The sequence below is a fragment of the Psammomys obesus genome, unplaced genomic scaffold (assembly GCF_907164565.1).
Source record: "Psammomys obesus unplaced genomic scaffold, mPsaObe1.curated_primary_1811, whole genome shotgun sequence".
NCBI lineage: Eukaryota > Metazoa > Chordata > Mammalia > Rodentia > Muridae > Psammomys > Psammomys obesus.
The window spans coordinates 13,513,229-13,527,135 of NW_026596057.1; the positions used below are offsets into that span (position 1 = coordinate 13,513,229).

The 13,907-nt window shown below is 41.6% G+C and overlaps 1 protein-coding gene across 1 annotated transcript in view; it reads left to right on the plus strand.

Annotated features, from left to right (window-relative positions):
- Nucleotides 1-13,907, plus strand: part of Axdnd1 (axonemal dynein light chain domain containing 1) — a gene marked incomplete at its 3' end in the record, with an annotated part of 105,477 nt that overhangs the window by 4,857 nt on the left and 86,713 nt on the right. Inside the window, exons 4-7 of the mRNA XM_055624393.1 lie at nucleotides 6,446-6,557; nucleotides 9,981-10,066; nucleotides 11,771-11,827; nucleotides 12,800-12,902. Coding sequence (XP_055480368.1) covers nucleotides 6,446-6,557; nucleotides 9,981-10,066; nucleotides 11,771-11,827; nucleotides 12,800-12,902 — 358 coding nt within the window. The remainder of the gene's footprint in view (nucleotides 1-6,445; nucleotides 6,558-9,980; nucleotides 10,067-11,770; nucleotides 11,828-12,799; nucleotides 12,903-13,907) is intronic.

Sequence of the window (13,907 nt, forward strand, 5' to 3'; positions counted from 1 at the left end):
TCTTTCTTTCTTTCTCTCTTTCTTTCTTTCTTTCTCTCTCTCTTTCTCTCTTTCTCTCTTTCTTTCTTTCTTTCTCTCTTTCTTTCTCTCTCTCTTTCTTTCTTTCTTTCTCTCTTTCTCTCTTTCTTTCTTTCTCTCTTTCTTTCTTTCTTTCTCTCTCTCTTTCTCTCTTTCTTTCTTTCTTTCTCCGTGGAGCTCTGGCTATCTTATAATTGGCTCTGTAGACTAGGCTGGCCTAAAATTACAAAGATCCGTCTGCCTCTGCCTCCTGAGTACTGGGATTAAAGGCGTGCACCAGTTTGCTTTCTTATACACACCAGGACCACCTGCTCAGGGGTGGCACTGCCCACCTCAATCATAATCTGAGAAAATACCCTACTGGCAAGCTGATGGAGGCAGATCCTCAACTGAGGTTTCTCTTCCCAGATAACTGTAGCTCGTGTCGAGTTAACAAAACAAAATAGAAAAGTAGGCGGCATAGGCACAGGCATGGCTCTTCCAGGCGTCCACACACATGTTCATCAATTGCTTGATTTTGCACTGGACCTGCACACACAGGAAATGACATACACAACTGGTAGGGACAAGGAGTGTATTCAGAACACAGCAATAAGATGCAAATGAGAAACCATGTAGCCTCCAAGAACCTTTTCTGATGGCCCCGTTAGTGTTCAATGCAAAAACTAAATCTCAGAATTTTAAGTAGGAAATGATGAATGCAGAAAATTAACTGCTACCAAAATTGTTGAGCCCAGCAAGATGGCTCAGCAGATAAAGGCACTTGTCTTGCAAATCTGGTAACTGGAACTACTCCCATGGGTTAAGGAAGAGAACTGACTCCCCAAAATTGTTCTCCAGCTGCCAAATGAGTGCTCTAGTATCTCTGCGCCTACCTTTGCCCCCTCACACCTCCCCACACACATCTCCACCAATAATAAAGTAATATTTCTTTTGAGATACAGTCTTGCTGTACAGCCTTGGCTAACCTTGAACTCACTATGTAGATCAGGCTAACCTTGAACTCACAGAGATTTGCCTGCTTCTGCCTCCCAAGTGCTGAGATTAAGGTGTGCCCACCACTCCTAGGTAAGAGTGTAGATGTAGAATTGTGATTGTGTATTTACCTAAAGAGGGAGGATGGATAGAAAAGCTGGTGCTTATGTGAATGTAGTGGCTGCTGCTTCCGACAGATGTGATGTTCAGATGACCAGCTTCAAGATTTACACATGCTTCCTGTGAGCAAAGGGAAACCTTTCTTTTTTGTTTAATTAAAAAAACTAAGTTTAATCAAACTCAGCTTGTTCAGTAATTCCATTTATCACTGAGTCATCTTGCCTGCCCTAGATGATCTTTAAAAAATATTATTATATTTTCTTAGTGTTATGGTGTGTGTGTCAGCTTGCATGTGGTGTTTAGAGGAAAATTTTGTTCAGTTGATTCTCTTCTTCTACCTTTATTTGGGTCCCATTGATCATGTTTTCAGGCTTATGTGACAAGTGTCTTTATATTGTTATAAATGAGTGGAAATCCCAACCATTCTATTTTACCAATAAAGGCTCAGGAGCCAGGTGCTGGGGTTTTCACCTTAGCTTAGCAAGGCAGAGAAAGCACCTAGCTGATCTTCCTACTCAGCTCAGAAGGAAAAAGCTTTTCTTACGTAGCTCAGCTGACAGCCCAGGAGGAAAAGGCCAAAAACCTGAGGCCAAAGGCTTCCTAGCTCAAAGCTCAAAAAGCCCAAGAGCTAAAGCTCAAAAGCACCAAAGGCCAAGGAGCTGAAGAGCTGAAGAGCTGAAGAGCTAAAGAGCTAAAGAGCTAAAAGCTAAAAGCCAAGAACTAGAGATCTAAAGCTCCTTCTATTTCTCCACGCTGTCTTAAATACCCTTCAACCCAAAGTCCCTCCTACTCTTTAATGCCTGGCAACTGGTTTCTTGCTCTACCTCTTGACCTATAGTTAACTTAATAAATCCTGTGTACAGAAAGTTTTATCTTAAAGGTGTGTGCTAGGGCTGGCTGAATCACACTGTTATCACCTGTTTAACAATAAACAGAATATTCTTGGAATAAAGGTGTGTGTTAGGGCTTAATCACACCAAACAAGAAACAGGTTTTTACAGTTCATAGTTTTGAGGTTCACAGTGGGATCAAATATCCTGCAACATCTTTACCCATAGAACTGCCTTTCTGGCCCTCAGAATCTTTTTTTTTTTTTTGGGGGGGGGGAGATCTAACAAAGGAGTGAGGCAATTATTTAAAGGAAAATGAGAGTGCTGGCACTTTGATGAAAAGGAAATAGATATCTGGCCAGCGAAATCAATCCCTGTCCTCTGCAGCAGCAGCAATATGGGGGAGAGAGACTGGATAGTAGGAAATCAGGCCAAAGTCTGCCTTAAAGCTGGGTGAGGGGGTGAAGACATATGAAATGTTACACATTTAATACATGATGCCTTAGGAGGGTAAGTTTGACAGACGTGTATAAGACATACCCTAGAGACCTGGGAATCCACATCAAAAGGAATGACAATTCGGACTAGAGATTTGCTATTGGCAAGAAACAAAAGAGGGCTAGCCACTGTAATGATAGGAGGGTGACTGCAGAATTAATCAGTGTTAGCAGTAGATTGGGTATTGAGGGCAAAGGACAGGGAGGGGTTGGTTATTGATGCTGAGACTTTGATGACAGCCTTAATGAACAGAGGAGAGTGATTCAGACTGCAGATTCTTCATCAATGAAGACCATGTAGAGCAGTGGTTCTCAATCTTCCAAGTGCTGGGACCCTTTAATAAGGTTCCTCATGTTGTGCTGACCCCAACCACAAATTTATTTAATTGCTACTTCATGACTATAATTTTGCTACTGCTTTGAATCATAATTTGAATTATCTGATATGCAGGATGTCTGACATGCAAACCCTGTAACGGGGTCATTTGACCCCTACAGGGTTGGAGACTGATAGGTTGAGAATGCACTGGCTTAGAAGAAAGTGCAGGACACAACTTTGTGGGACATTTCTAGAGGAGGATGAGGACACAGAAAGTTCCAAGGAGCAGCTGCTGGGGTAGACAGGAGAACCAAGAGTGTTACAAACACATGGAATCCAGGAGATTGGTCTTAGACAGAGGAGTAGTCAAGTCCTGCATGGTTTCAGAAGGGAGGTGATATTTCTTCTGCAAGGTAATATCAGGAAGTTTGATATTTAACAGAAAGATATAGATGATAGTGTTGTTGATTATTAATATTTATTATTGATTTATCTTTAAAACAGTGGTTATTCCTAAACCAGCTGTATACCCAAATCACCACACAGAGACTAGGTTTTATTTAATTAACCTAGAGCACAATGCTGGGCAATAGTTACTCCATACCTCCAAGCCCGCATAGTTTCCTCCCATTCAGATTTCCCACATTATACGTGCTTTTAGCCATATCTGATTTATCTCTCCAAGTCCTCTCCTGCCCTTGCTGATCTCCCTCTCAGACTCCCTCCACTCACTTCCTTCTCCTCACTGGACCAGGATGTCCCACCCTATTCTCTCCATTACTCAGCATTGGCTAGTTGTTTTATTGACTTACAGAGAACAAATGGTGGCATGTTTACACAAATTTAAGACAGGTGATGCTTAGAATAAGCATCACAATGCAATGTCTGGATTGAAGCCAGATAGTGGGGTAGAGAAATCAGCATTTGAATGAACAAGGATAAGATGTATACATTCCATAAGAACATTATACCAACATGATAGAGTCCAGCTAGCTACATCATGATGACATAATAGCAATGTTTGGTCAAGGACAGTTTTTAGAATGGAAAAGACTTATTATGGATGTATTGGCTAATCTTTGTCAGCTCATCACGAGCTAGAGAGACCTGGGAAGACTGACTCTTAGTTGAGGACTTGCCTCTGTCAGATTGGCCTGTGGGCATGTCTGTTGCGCATTTCTTTGATGAGTGATCTTCCCACTAGAACCAGCACTGTCCCTGGGCAGGTGTTTGAGGTTGAACAAACCATGGAGAGTAATCCAGTAAGCACAGTTCCCCTCTAGTCCCTGCTCCAGTTTCCTTTGATAATGCTCTGGAACCTGAAAGCCAAATAAGCCTTTTCCTTCCCAGGTGGTTCTGGTCAGTATTTTATCTATTTTATCACAGTGTCATAAAGCAAACCAGTTCAGGAGTGTCTTAGTAGAGCGGTTTTCTACATAAGTTTTCAGTAGTGGAATGAGATTCTGGGGCTGTGGACCAAGATGGACTCCAGCAAACAAGTGGCAGGAATAACTGTGGGAAAAGAGCTGATTCATTCGAGGTTGAAGGGGAGGAAAGAGTTGGTGACCTGAATGAGAAGAGTGTGGTGGACAAGAGGGAGAATGTGAGCTTACTCCTGTCTAATGCCTCAGTCTTATTTGAGATGGGAAGCATGGGCCTAGGTGTTGGCAGGTTCATCCTGTGAAATTGGAGGGCCTCCATTCAATAAGCTGGTGCAGGATGCTAAATCCCTGGACACCAACCAGGTGAGTGGTGGCAGACTCCAAAATCTGTGACCCTTCTGGAGTGAGCCTCATGCTGCTCTCCTATGCTCCACGCCTCTGCTGGCTTCACTTACTTCCTCCGATCTGCACATGAGGTGATGCTGCTGTGATTTAAGCAGCTCTGCCCAGAGAGTTGGATCAAAGTACTGTCCTACCTTTATTAGGCAACCTTTACTGGAAACTTATGCATTTTCAGAGGAAACTGGGCCTGGCTGTGATTCCTTAAGTGTCCTTACATGGCATTGATGATGCTAAAAGTGAAGAGGGAGTCCATGGAAATGAGAGTGTTACAGTTTCAAAGTCTCTCCAGATGGTTCAGGGGCACTGCTGCTATAACTGAATTCTCAAAGAATATTTGGTTGGTAAATTGCTGTCATCATTCTAAAATAATGGACTTACCTTCTGACACAGAGATGTGTAAGGGTCAAATGACATTTATTTATTCAATGACAATCACACTTCCATTTTCCCATGTTTTAAAGTAATTTTTTTTTGTTTGTTGAAAGATTTACTTTTAATAGCTGTTTGGTTTAAGAGCTAAGCAGTTTGTAGTCATTCAACTTTATTATTGACAAACAAAATTTGTTTTCCCAATCCATCGTACATTAGCTTATTTCAAGTTAATGAATTCATAAGATGAGAGAATGTACCTTTTGTTTTAGAATTTAGACTTAGTGTTTATAAGATGGAGAATATAAAACATTATCACAAAAATCATGGTGAGTAACACAAGGAGGTAAAGAAATTATATTCTAGAAACATAAGATCATTAAATATATTCTGTACCCAAAACATACTTTATTTTTTAAATTTTTTCTCCACAATTTATTTATTATATATCTCAATTGAAGCACCCCCCTCAAATCCCCCCAGGCCCACACTCCCTTTCTTCTTCTCCCCATCTTCTTCCCTAGTCCACTGAAAGGGGAAGTTCTCCACTATTGCCACCTGCCCATAGCTTGTTAAGTCTCATCAGGACTGCCTGGATCCTCTTCCTCGGTGGCCTGGCAAGGCTGCATCATCAGGAGACAGTGATCAAAGAGCAGTCAACTGGATTCATGATAGAGGCAGTCCCTGCTCCCCTCACTCAGAACTTCACATGGAGACTGGGCTGCCAAACATCTTTGGGCAGAGCGCAGGGAGTCTTATGGAGGAATAAATGGGTGGGAATAGAGGGACATGGAGGGAACAGGAGCCCCACAATTAAAGTAATTTTTAAAGACTCAGATAAGTAGGGGGAAAAGAGGTAACAAAAGCTGTTTTTCTGACCAAAAGTCACTGTTTTACCTACTAGTAGGAAATGTGTGTGGCTGTATACACTCTTAGAAAAATCTACTTCTGAGAACATAACCAAACCAAACCTTCGGCAGAGTACAGAGTGCAGGGAATCATATGAAAGAGGGAGTTAGTATGACCTGGAGAGGACAGGAGCTCCATAAGGACCTAATATATCTGGACACAGGGGTCTTTTGTGAGACTGTATCTCCAACCAAGGACCATGTATGGATATAACCTAGAACCCCTGCTCGGATGTAGCCCATGGTAGCTCAGTATCCAAGTATGTTCCCTAGTAAGGGGAACAGGGACTATTTCTGACATGAACTCAATGGCTGGCTCTTTGACCGCCCCCCCCACACACCTGAGGGAGGAGCAGCCCTGCTAGGCCACAGAGGAGGACTTTGCAGTCAGTCCTGAAGATACCTGATAAGCTAGGGTCAGATGAAAGCGGAGGAAGTCCTCCCCTATCAGTGGACTTGGAAAGGGGTAGGGAGATGATGAGATGGGAGGGTGGGATTGGGAGGGAATGAGGGAGCGGGATACAGCTGGGATACAAAGTTAATAAACTATAATATTTAAAAAATAAAAATTTAATTAAAAAAAGAAAAAATCTACTACTAAGACATATTTTTCTTAAATTTTAAGGGATATTTCTTTCCTGTATAACGTTTCCTATGTAAATGGAGAGGCCAGAGAGAAGAAACTTTGTCCCCCAAGTACCAACAGGCCACCGGACAGTGCCATGGTGCCTCACAAAGTGAGTACTGGAGGAGGATCGTTCCCTCCCTCTTGGCTTTTTAAGGTATCTCCCTAAACTATAAAATAGCACCCGACTGTAGCAACAGCCTGCAGGTTTCCACCGTCTTCAGCTACATCCTAGTTATTTCTTTACAATAGCATTTACCAGGAAAAGATCAAAGATATTCTAAGCCATTTTCCAAACCACAGTTAACTGTTGTAATGAGTAAGTATTTACTGATTTTAAAAGTACAAAATCGAAGCCAGGTGTGGTGGCGTATGCCTTTAATCTCAGCGCTCAGGAGGTAGAGGCAGGGAGATTGAAGTGAGGCTGTTGTGCCTACATCTCCAGACCCCGAAAGACCACCAGGAACATGAATCCGATGCAAACACATGAGGGTTTTTATTTAAGCTCAAGTTCGGGCTGTCAATTGTCCCTGACATAGCAGTTTAGAAAGAGCAGGCCCGAGCCTTAGGAGGGCAGAGTTTTTAAAGGGAAAAATTGCAAGCAGGGAATTCCAAGCCTTGGTGTTACAGGAATGGGTAAGAGGGAGTGGGTAGATTGACTTTTAATGTGATTGATTTGGGCCAACTGGCCAAACCACAAGAGGGAAACAGGCTATTGAAAAGGAACATCTTGACCTGGGCAAGACCAAGAACTGTGTGTACTTTTATTTCATTGGTTGGCTCCAGGTGCAGGGCCTAATTATTCTTGCCAAGCTCCTCTTGTGATTTTTTTCACTTGCCAAGTTCCTCCTGTGGATTTTTTACTTGCCAAGTTCCTGGTTAGGGAACTTGGGTCACCTAAATGACAGGGCCATTTAAAATGGTGTCTGAAAAACAAGATGGTGTTAGTTCTGCTCTTGCTGTCTCAATGCCAGCCTCCTCTACAAAGTCAGTTCAGGACAGCCAAGGCTACACCTGAAACCCTGCTCGGGAGTGGGGGGAGTACAAAATCAGAGAAGACTGGGTTCTCCCTCCCCAGGGAAAGTTCACACAGAGTTGTAGATGATGGCTTTTCTTTCTGTCATTCTTCTCCTCCTTTTTCCTCTTCCTCCTTTTTTTTTTTTTTTTTTGAGAGAAAGGGGCTCTCTCTATGTAGCCCCAAATATCCTGGAACTTTCTATGTAGGTTGAACTGCTAGAGATCTGCCTACTTCTGCCTCCCAAGTGCTGAGGGCATCTTTCCCGTTACTCACAGTGCAGGTCAGGCCACTAGTTACCTTCTCCCTTTCATTACAAGCCTTGGCAATAGCATTAAGTTTCCTGCTGCTCTTTTTCTCTCAAACTATACATTTTCCATCTTTCTGTCCCACTTGCTCATTTTTATCATAAGAATGACTAGAAACAACCACATGACAGAGTCAATTAGGCTGTCTTGAAACCTTCTCCACTAAAGAAATTAGTCCACTATTTCTTAATTTGACCTCTTAGGACAAGGGTAGAAAGAAGTCACAGTCTTTGCCAAAGTATCCCAGGAGTGGTCTCTAGCCCAGTTGCTAACGTTAGTTCCTCTAAAGCCTTTTGATCTGGTCCTCCATGGTCCTCATTACTGTTTTTCAAGCTTCTACTGAGACAACCTGCTAAAGCGCCACTTACAGTATTCAACTGTTCCTACGTTCCTTTGAAAGGAAACATGGTCAGGTTTCACAGCAATAGCCCACTCCCTGCTTCTAACTTATGTCTTAGTTACTTTTCAGTTGCTGTGACAAAACACAGTGACCAAGGAAACTTATAAAAGAAGGTGTTAATTGGGCTTATGGTTTTAGAGGTGGAGCATGGCGGTGCTCCATGGTGGTGCTCCATGGCGGTGCTCCATGGCGGTGCTCCACGGCAGTGCTCCATGGTGGTGGGAATAGCTGAGCGTTCACATCTGATTCAAGAGCAGGAGGCAGAGAGAGGGCACAGTGGGTGGTGCAAGTCTTTTGAAACCTCAAAGCTGACCCACAGTGATATAACTCCTCCGATAAGGCCACACCTCCTAATCCTTCCCAGATAATTTTACCAGCTGGGGACCAAGAGTTCAAATGCTTGAGACTTATAAGAGATACCTCATTCAAACCACCACCATAAGAAGAAGAAAAAACAGTTAAAAGATTTAGGAATATAGTTGGGCTTCCGTACTCAACTATATACCCATGCCACCAACCACAAGTGAAAAATGTTTGCAAAAAGTTGTATATATACTACACAAGTATAGAGGTTTTCTTGTCACTATTCTAGAAGTCATTCAGCATGATGACAATATACTTGTATGCGGTATTATAGTAACTGAGAGTAAATACAACACAGATAAGAGATGTATGTAAAGCCTATGTAAAATTTGAAACTCTCTCATGTTTTGGACTTGAGCAGCTAGATCAGTGGTTCTCAACCTGTGGGTCACAACCTTTGGCAATCCTCTATATCCAAAAATTATTTACATTATGATTCATCTTCTTTTCTCTTACTTTTGAAACCTTAAAGCTGACTTACCCCCACCCCCCAGTGATATACCTCCTCCAATAAGGCTATACCTCTTTTTTCTTTTCTCTTTCTTTCTTTCTTTCTTTCTTTCTTTCTTTCTTTTTTTTTTTTTTTTTTTGTTTTCAACACAGGGTTTTCTGTGTAGCCTTGGTTATCCTGGAACTTGCTCTTCTCTGTACACCAAATTGTCCTTAAACTCACAGAGATCTGCTTGTCTCTGCCTCCAGAGTGCTGGGATTAAAGGCCTGGGCCACCATTGCCCAGCTTGTATTATGGCTCATAACAGTAGCAACGTTACAGTTATAAAGTAGCAACAGAATAATTTTATGGTTGGGAGCCATCACAACATGAGTAACTGTATTAAAGGGTTGCAGCATTAGGAAGGTTGAGAACAGCTGGTCTAGGTTTTAGTATCTTTGAAGGATCCTAAAATTAGTTCTTCTTAAATACCAGGTAATGCTTATACCAGAAGAAAAAAAAAAATCTGTCCTCATATTCATGCTTAGTTTTACAATGTACAACTTAAGACAGTTTTGGGCCTATGCTATGACCCACATTACTAATATTATTTATCTTATCAACATCTCTCAATTTAAAATGAGGCATGCTAGTGCATGCCTTTAATCGCAGCACTTGGGAGGCAGAGGCAGGAGGATCTCGTGGTCTACAGACTGAGCTCCAGGACAGTCAGGGCTACCCAGAGATATCCTGTCTCAAAACAAAACAAAAATCTCTCAACTTAGAGTTGGGCATGGTGGTACACACCTGCAAACCTGGCTCTTAGAAGCAGAAGCAGGAGGATCAGCTAGGAGTTCCAGCCAGGCAGGGTTACTATGGTGAGTGAGAACCTGTGTCAAGAAAGCAACCAATAAACCCAACATCAGCAGCGCCTTACTTAATAATAGTATCCTTTTGGGATAAGGACTAAGTAAATAAAGTTTTTCTTGTACTAACATATTCATCCTTTTCTTTATAAGCAGAAGACATTAGCGGACACTTTGGTTCCTGAAGAATTTCATATTGTGTCAAATACAGGCGTTGTAGGTTTGGAGTGTTATGATGAGTGAGTACTATGATGTTTTGTTGAATATCTGACATGCATTGCTTTCTCCCTCTCATACTTAAAGAACCTGAGAAGAGCACACTCATTTCCCTAGTGTGGAAGGAAATGTTTCAGTGAGCTGCCCTAGTACAATTTAGGAAAGATTAAGACAGAAACAAAGAGAAGATAACCTAAGGAGATGGACCTGAAGAGTTTGCATCTCTCTCTTTCATTCCGATTTTCTTCCTTTCTTTTTCTATCTCCTCCTCTTCTTTCTCCTGTTTGTTTTTAGAGCAGAGTGAACACAGATTAGTTAAGGTAGAGCAAGAAAGGACTCCTGATAGTTAGGGGGACTCCAAGGGAGAAATACAAGAATTTTGGGTTTTCATGATTAAATAGTTCTATAGCTTTTCCCTCTTAATTTTTAAGATTTTAAGAAGTGGAACATGGGGAGGCTGTCCTTTCCTGAGGAGTAGGGGAGGGGAGATGGGAAGAGGGAGGGTAGGACCAGAAGGAGAGGAGGGAAGGGGCTATACATTAGGATGTAAAGTGAACCAAATTAATTAATAAAGAAGAAATCTTTAAAGAAATGGACCTTTAGGTGGGCATGGTGGTGCACAGCTTTAATCACAGCACTCCGGAGGCAGAGGCAGGTGGATTGCTGTGAGTTCAAGGCCAGCCTGGTCTACAAAGTGAGTCCAGGACAGCCAACCCTGTCTCAAAAAACAAGACAAAACAACAACAACAACAACAAAATGACTTCTGTGTGGTAGTATATCCCTGTAATCCCAACACTGGGAAGCTGAGGCAGGAGGATTATAAATTCAAAGTTATTTTTCTTTCCTTTTTTTTGGTACTGGGACTTGAATGGAGGGCTTTGTACATGCCATCAAGGGCTCTGTCGTTGAGCTATGTTTCAAGCCCACTCTGCCATCCTTGAAAATGTCAAAAGGCACTGCTGTTGTGTTGTTAGCTGCATTTGTGTGTGTGCCCATGCGCGTGTGCGTGCAAATGCTGGGGGGTGCACATCACAGAACAGTTTTTGGGAGTCAGGTCTCCCCTTCTACCACGTGGGTTCCAACATCAAACTCTGGTTGTCGGGCTTGGTGGCAAGAACCTTTACCCACTGAGTATCTCAGAGGCCTTAAGAAGGTCTCATGTAGCTCAGGTAGATCTCAAAAGGAGGTGAGCTTAAACCAGTCCTCCTGCCTCTGCCTCCTAGAGGCAGGTGGGAGTACAGGTCTACGTCTTTGTTTGTTTGAATGAATCAAGGAAATTTTTGTATTTTGAGATGTCAAAAATGGAATTAAATATCCTTTATGAAAAGTGTTCATAAAAATATATGATTAGTGTCATAGTATTTCTGTGTGGATATTTATGGATGATTTTGTACGCACAAAAAGGACCTTAAAAATATTGTCCATGCTTCTGAATTCCACTGAAGCCTTAGCTTTCTCATGTTATTTTTTTCATCTCTGTTCCTCAAACGAGTTACCAGTAATTTTTCTCTAGAAAACATTTTTAGTTTAGTGGAGAATGGCTCTCAGGAACCAAGATGCTGGGTGGTTGGTGTGCTAACTAATGATCAACAGGTCAGGGATTATCCTCTCTTCCCCACCCCCCTCACCCCCGCTTCCCAGGGCCTCCTTTTTTTTTTTTTCTCTCTACTATTCTATACACTTCATACCTAGAATGTTTTCTTAACATTTTTCTTATTTGTTGCAGCAAATACACCACCCTCCTCACAGACAGTGAGAACCGGCTGTTGCTCTTCCCGTCCATGTAAGTACAGTTGACTTTCTAAAATATTGGAAAGAGTTAACTGCATACACATATGTTCTTTTTCTTGGTATTTTATGACATAAAAACATTCAAGTCACAGCAGAGACCCAGGAAGGTGGCAATTGCCCGTAAGGCCATCATTTAATTAGCTGTGTTCCTGTGACCAATTGCATATCCAAATAGTATGCATAGCAGAATATGTGCTTTTATATTCTGTACATCAAGTGTTAGACTCTCTCTGCATTGCCGTGTTTCTTTTGTCTTTTCTCACACTTTGAACGGCCCAGGGTTGAAGCTTGGTTTTTTTGGTTCCCTCCTTTTCCCTGTGTTCTTGCCTTCTCATATGTAGTTACATAGGGGTGAGAACTAATATAATAATAATAATAATAATAATAATAATAATAATAATAATAATAATAATAACAACTATTATTATTATTGTTTTTTGGGACAAGTCCTGCCTGTCCTGAAACTCACTCAATAGACCAGCCTAGCCTTGAACTCAGAAATTCATCTGCCCTTGCCTCCTGAGTTCTGGGATTAAAGGTATAGACCACCACTGCCTGGCAGAATTATTATATTTTTATGAAAAAATTATATTACTTTCATTTTCATTGTTTTAAACTCTGTTACTGACATACCTCTACCACTAAATAAATATATCTGGGCCTAATCCTTCAAATTTTCCTTAATATTCTATTGTACGTTTATTTCCTGAAACAGTATATATATTATATGAAACTTTTATTTACATTTCTTTAGTTTGGTTTCACAGATTCTGCTGATAGATCTTTTTGTTATTTTGTTATTATTATTATTTTTTCCAGAGCTGAGGACTGAACCCAGGGCCTGTGCTAGGCAAGGGCTCTACTACTGAGCTAAATCCCCAACCCAACATTTTATGTTTTTATTGTCTTCTGAAGATGACATGATGAGTTGTCATTTACTGAAGTCTGTCCCTTCGATCTTTAGGAAACCTAATAAAAGAATAGAAGTGGTCCAGCTGAGTAATGTGATGGACGCCATGCTGGAGAGGGCTGGAGTAGAAAGTGAGGAGCTTGTAGGGCCAACCAAGGTAAGTGCCAGTCAGAAAAACCCGTGGCTGACAGTGTGTGCTTGGGAGGCAGAGTGCTTGGTAAGGAATCTGACTGCCATTTACTAGCGGGTAACATGGGTAAATCTTCTCACGTCTTTGTATCTCAATTTCCTAATCTATTGATTAGAAGTAATAATGGTACCTGCCACGTGGGGCTGTGAGACTGAACGGCATATTAAAGTTCTTTGAAAGGGCCTGATGTGGCAAACACTACACCATCAACTGTCAGGATAGTTACATGTTGTTTGGTCAAGGGGATGTGTTCCGGGAGAGGCATCATCAGGCAATGTCATTACTGTGCAAACATGATAGCATGGATTTAAATAAACCCAGACACACAAGCCTAGGGGTCTAGTCTGCTATAACTCCACAGGTAGTTGTGGCACATTGGTGAGGATCTTTATCCAAATGGAGAAGGCCAGCAAAGATAGCTGATGGGGATTTTCAGTTCCATTCTAACCTCTGAGCACCATGCTAAAGACCTGGTCTGTTGTTGACTGAAGCATTGTTATTCAGCATAAGACTATGCTGTTACTCTGTTTCCCAAGGCTCCATGCATTGACCTTATTACTTAGTTTTATTTTTAATGGACATATAATATTTATACGTCTTTATGGAGTGCAGTGTAATATTTCCTGATACAATATGTAGTGATCAGATGAGGTAATTTGAATATCCTCTAATAGTTCTAATTTCCCTTTTCTGGTACATTTAAAATCTTTCCTGAATGGTTTGTTTTGAAATAATTTCAGGCTTGCCTTGAATGCACTATGTATCAGGAGGTGACTTTGAACTTTTGTAGATGTTTGTAGAATTTCTGATCCTCCTGTCTCCATCTCCCAAGGGTTACAAACCAACACCAACAGGCCTGGTTCATGTGGTATCTGGGACTGAACCCAGGGCTTTATGTGCACTGTACCAACTGACTCACATCCCTCCCCATTCTCTTGGTTATTCTGAAATATGTAGCTGGTTGTGATGGCA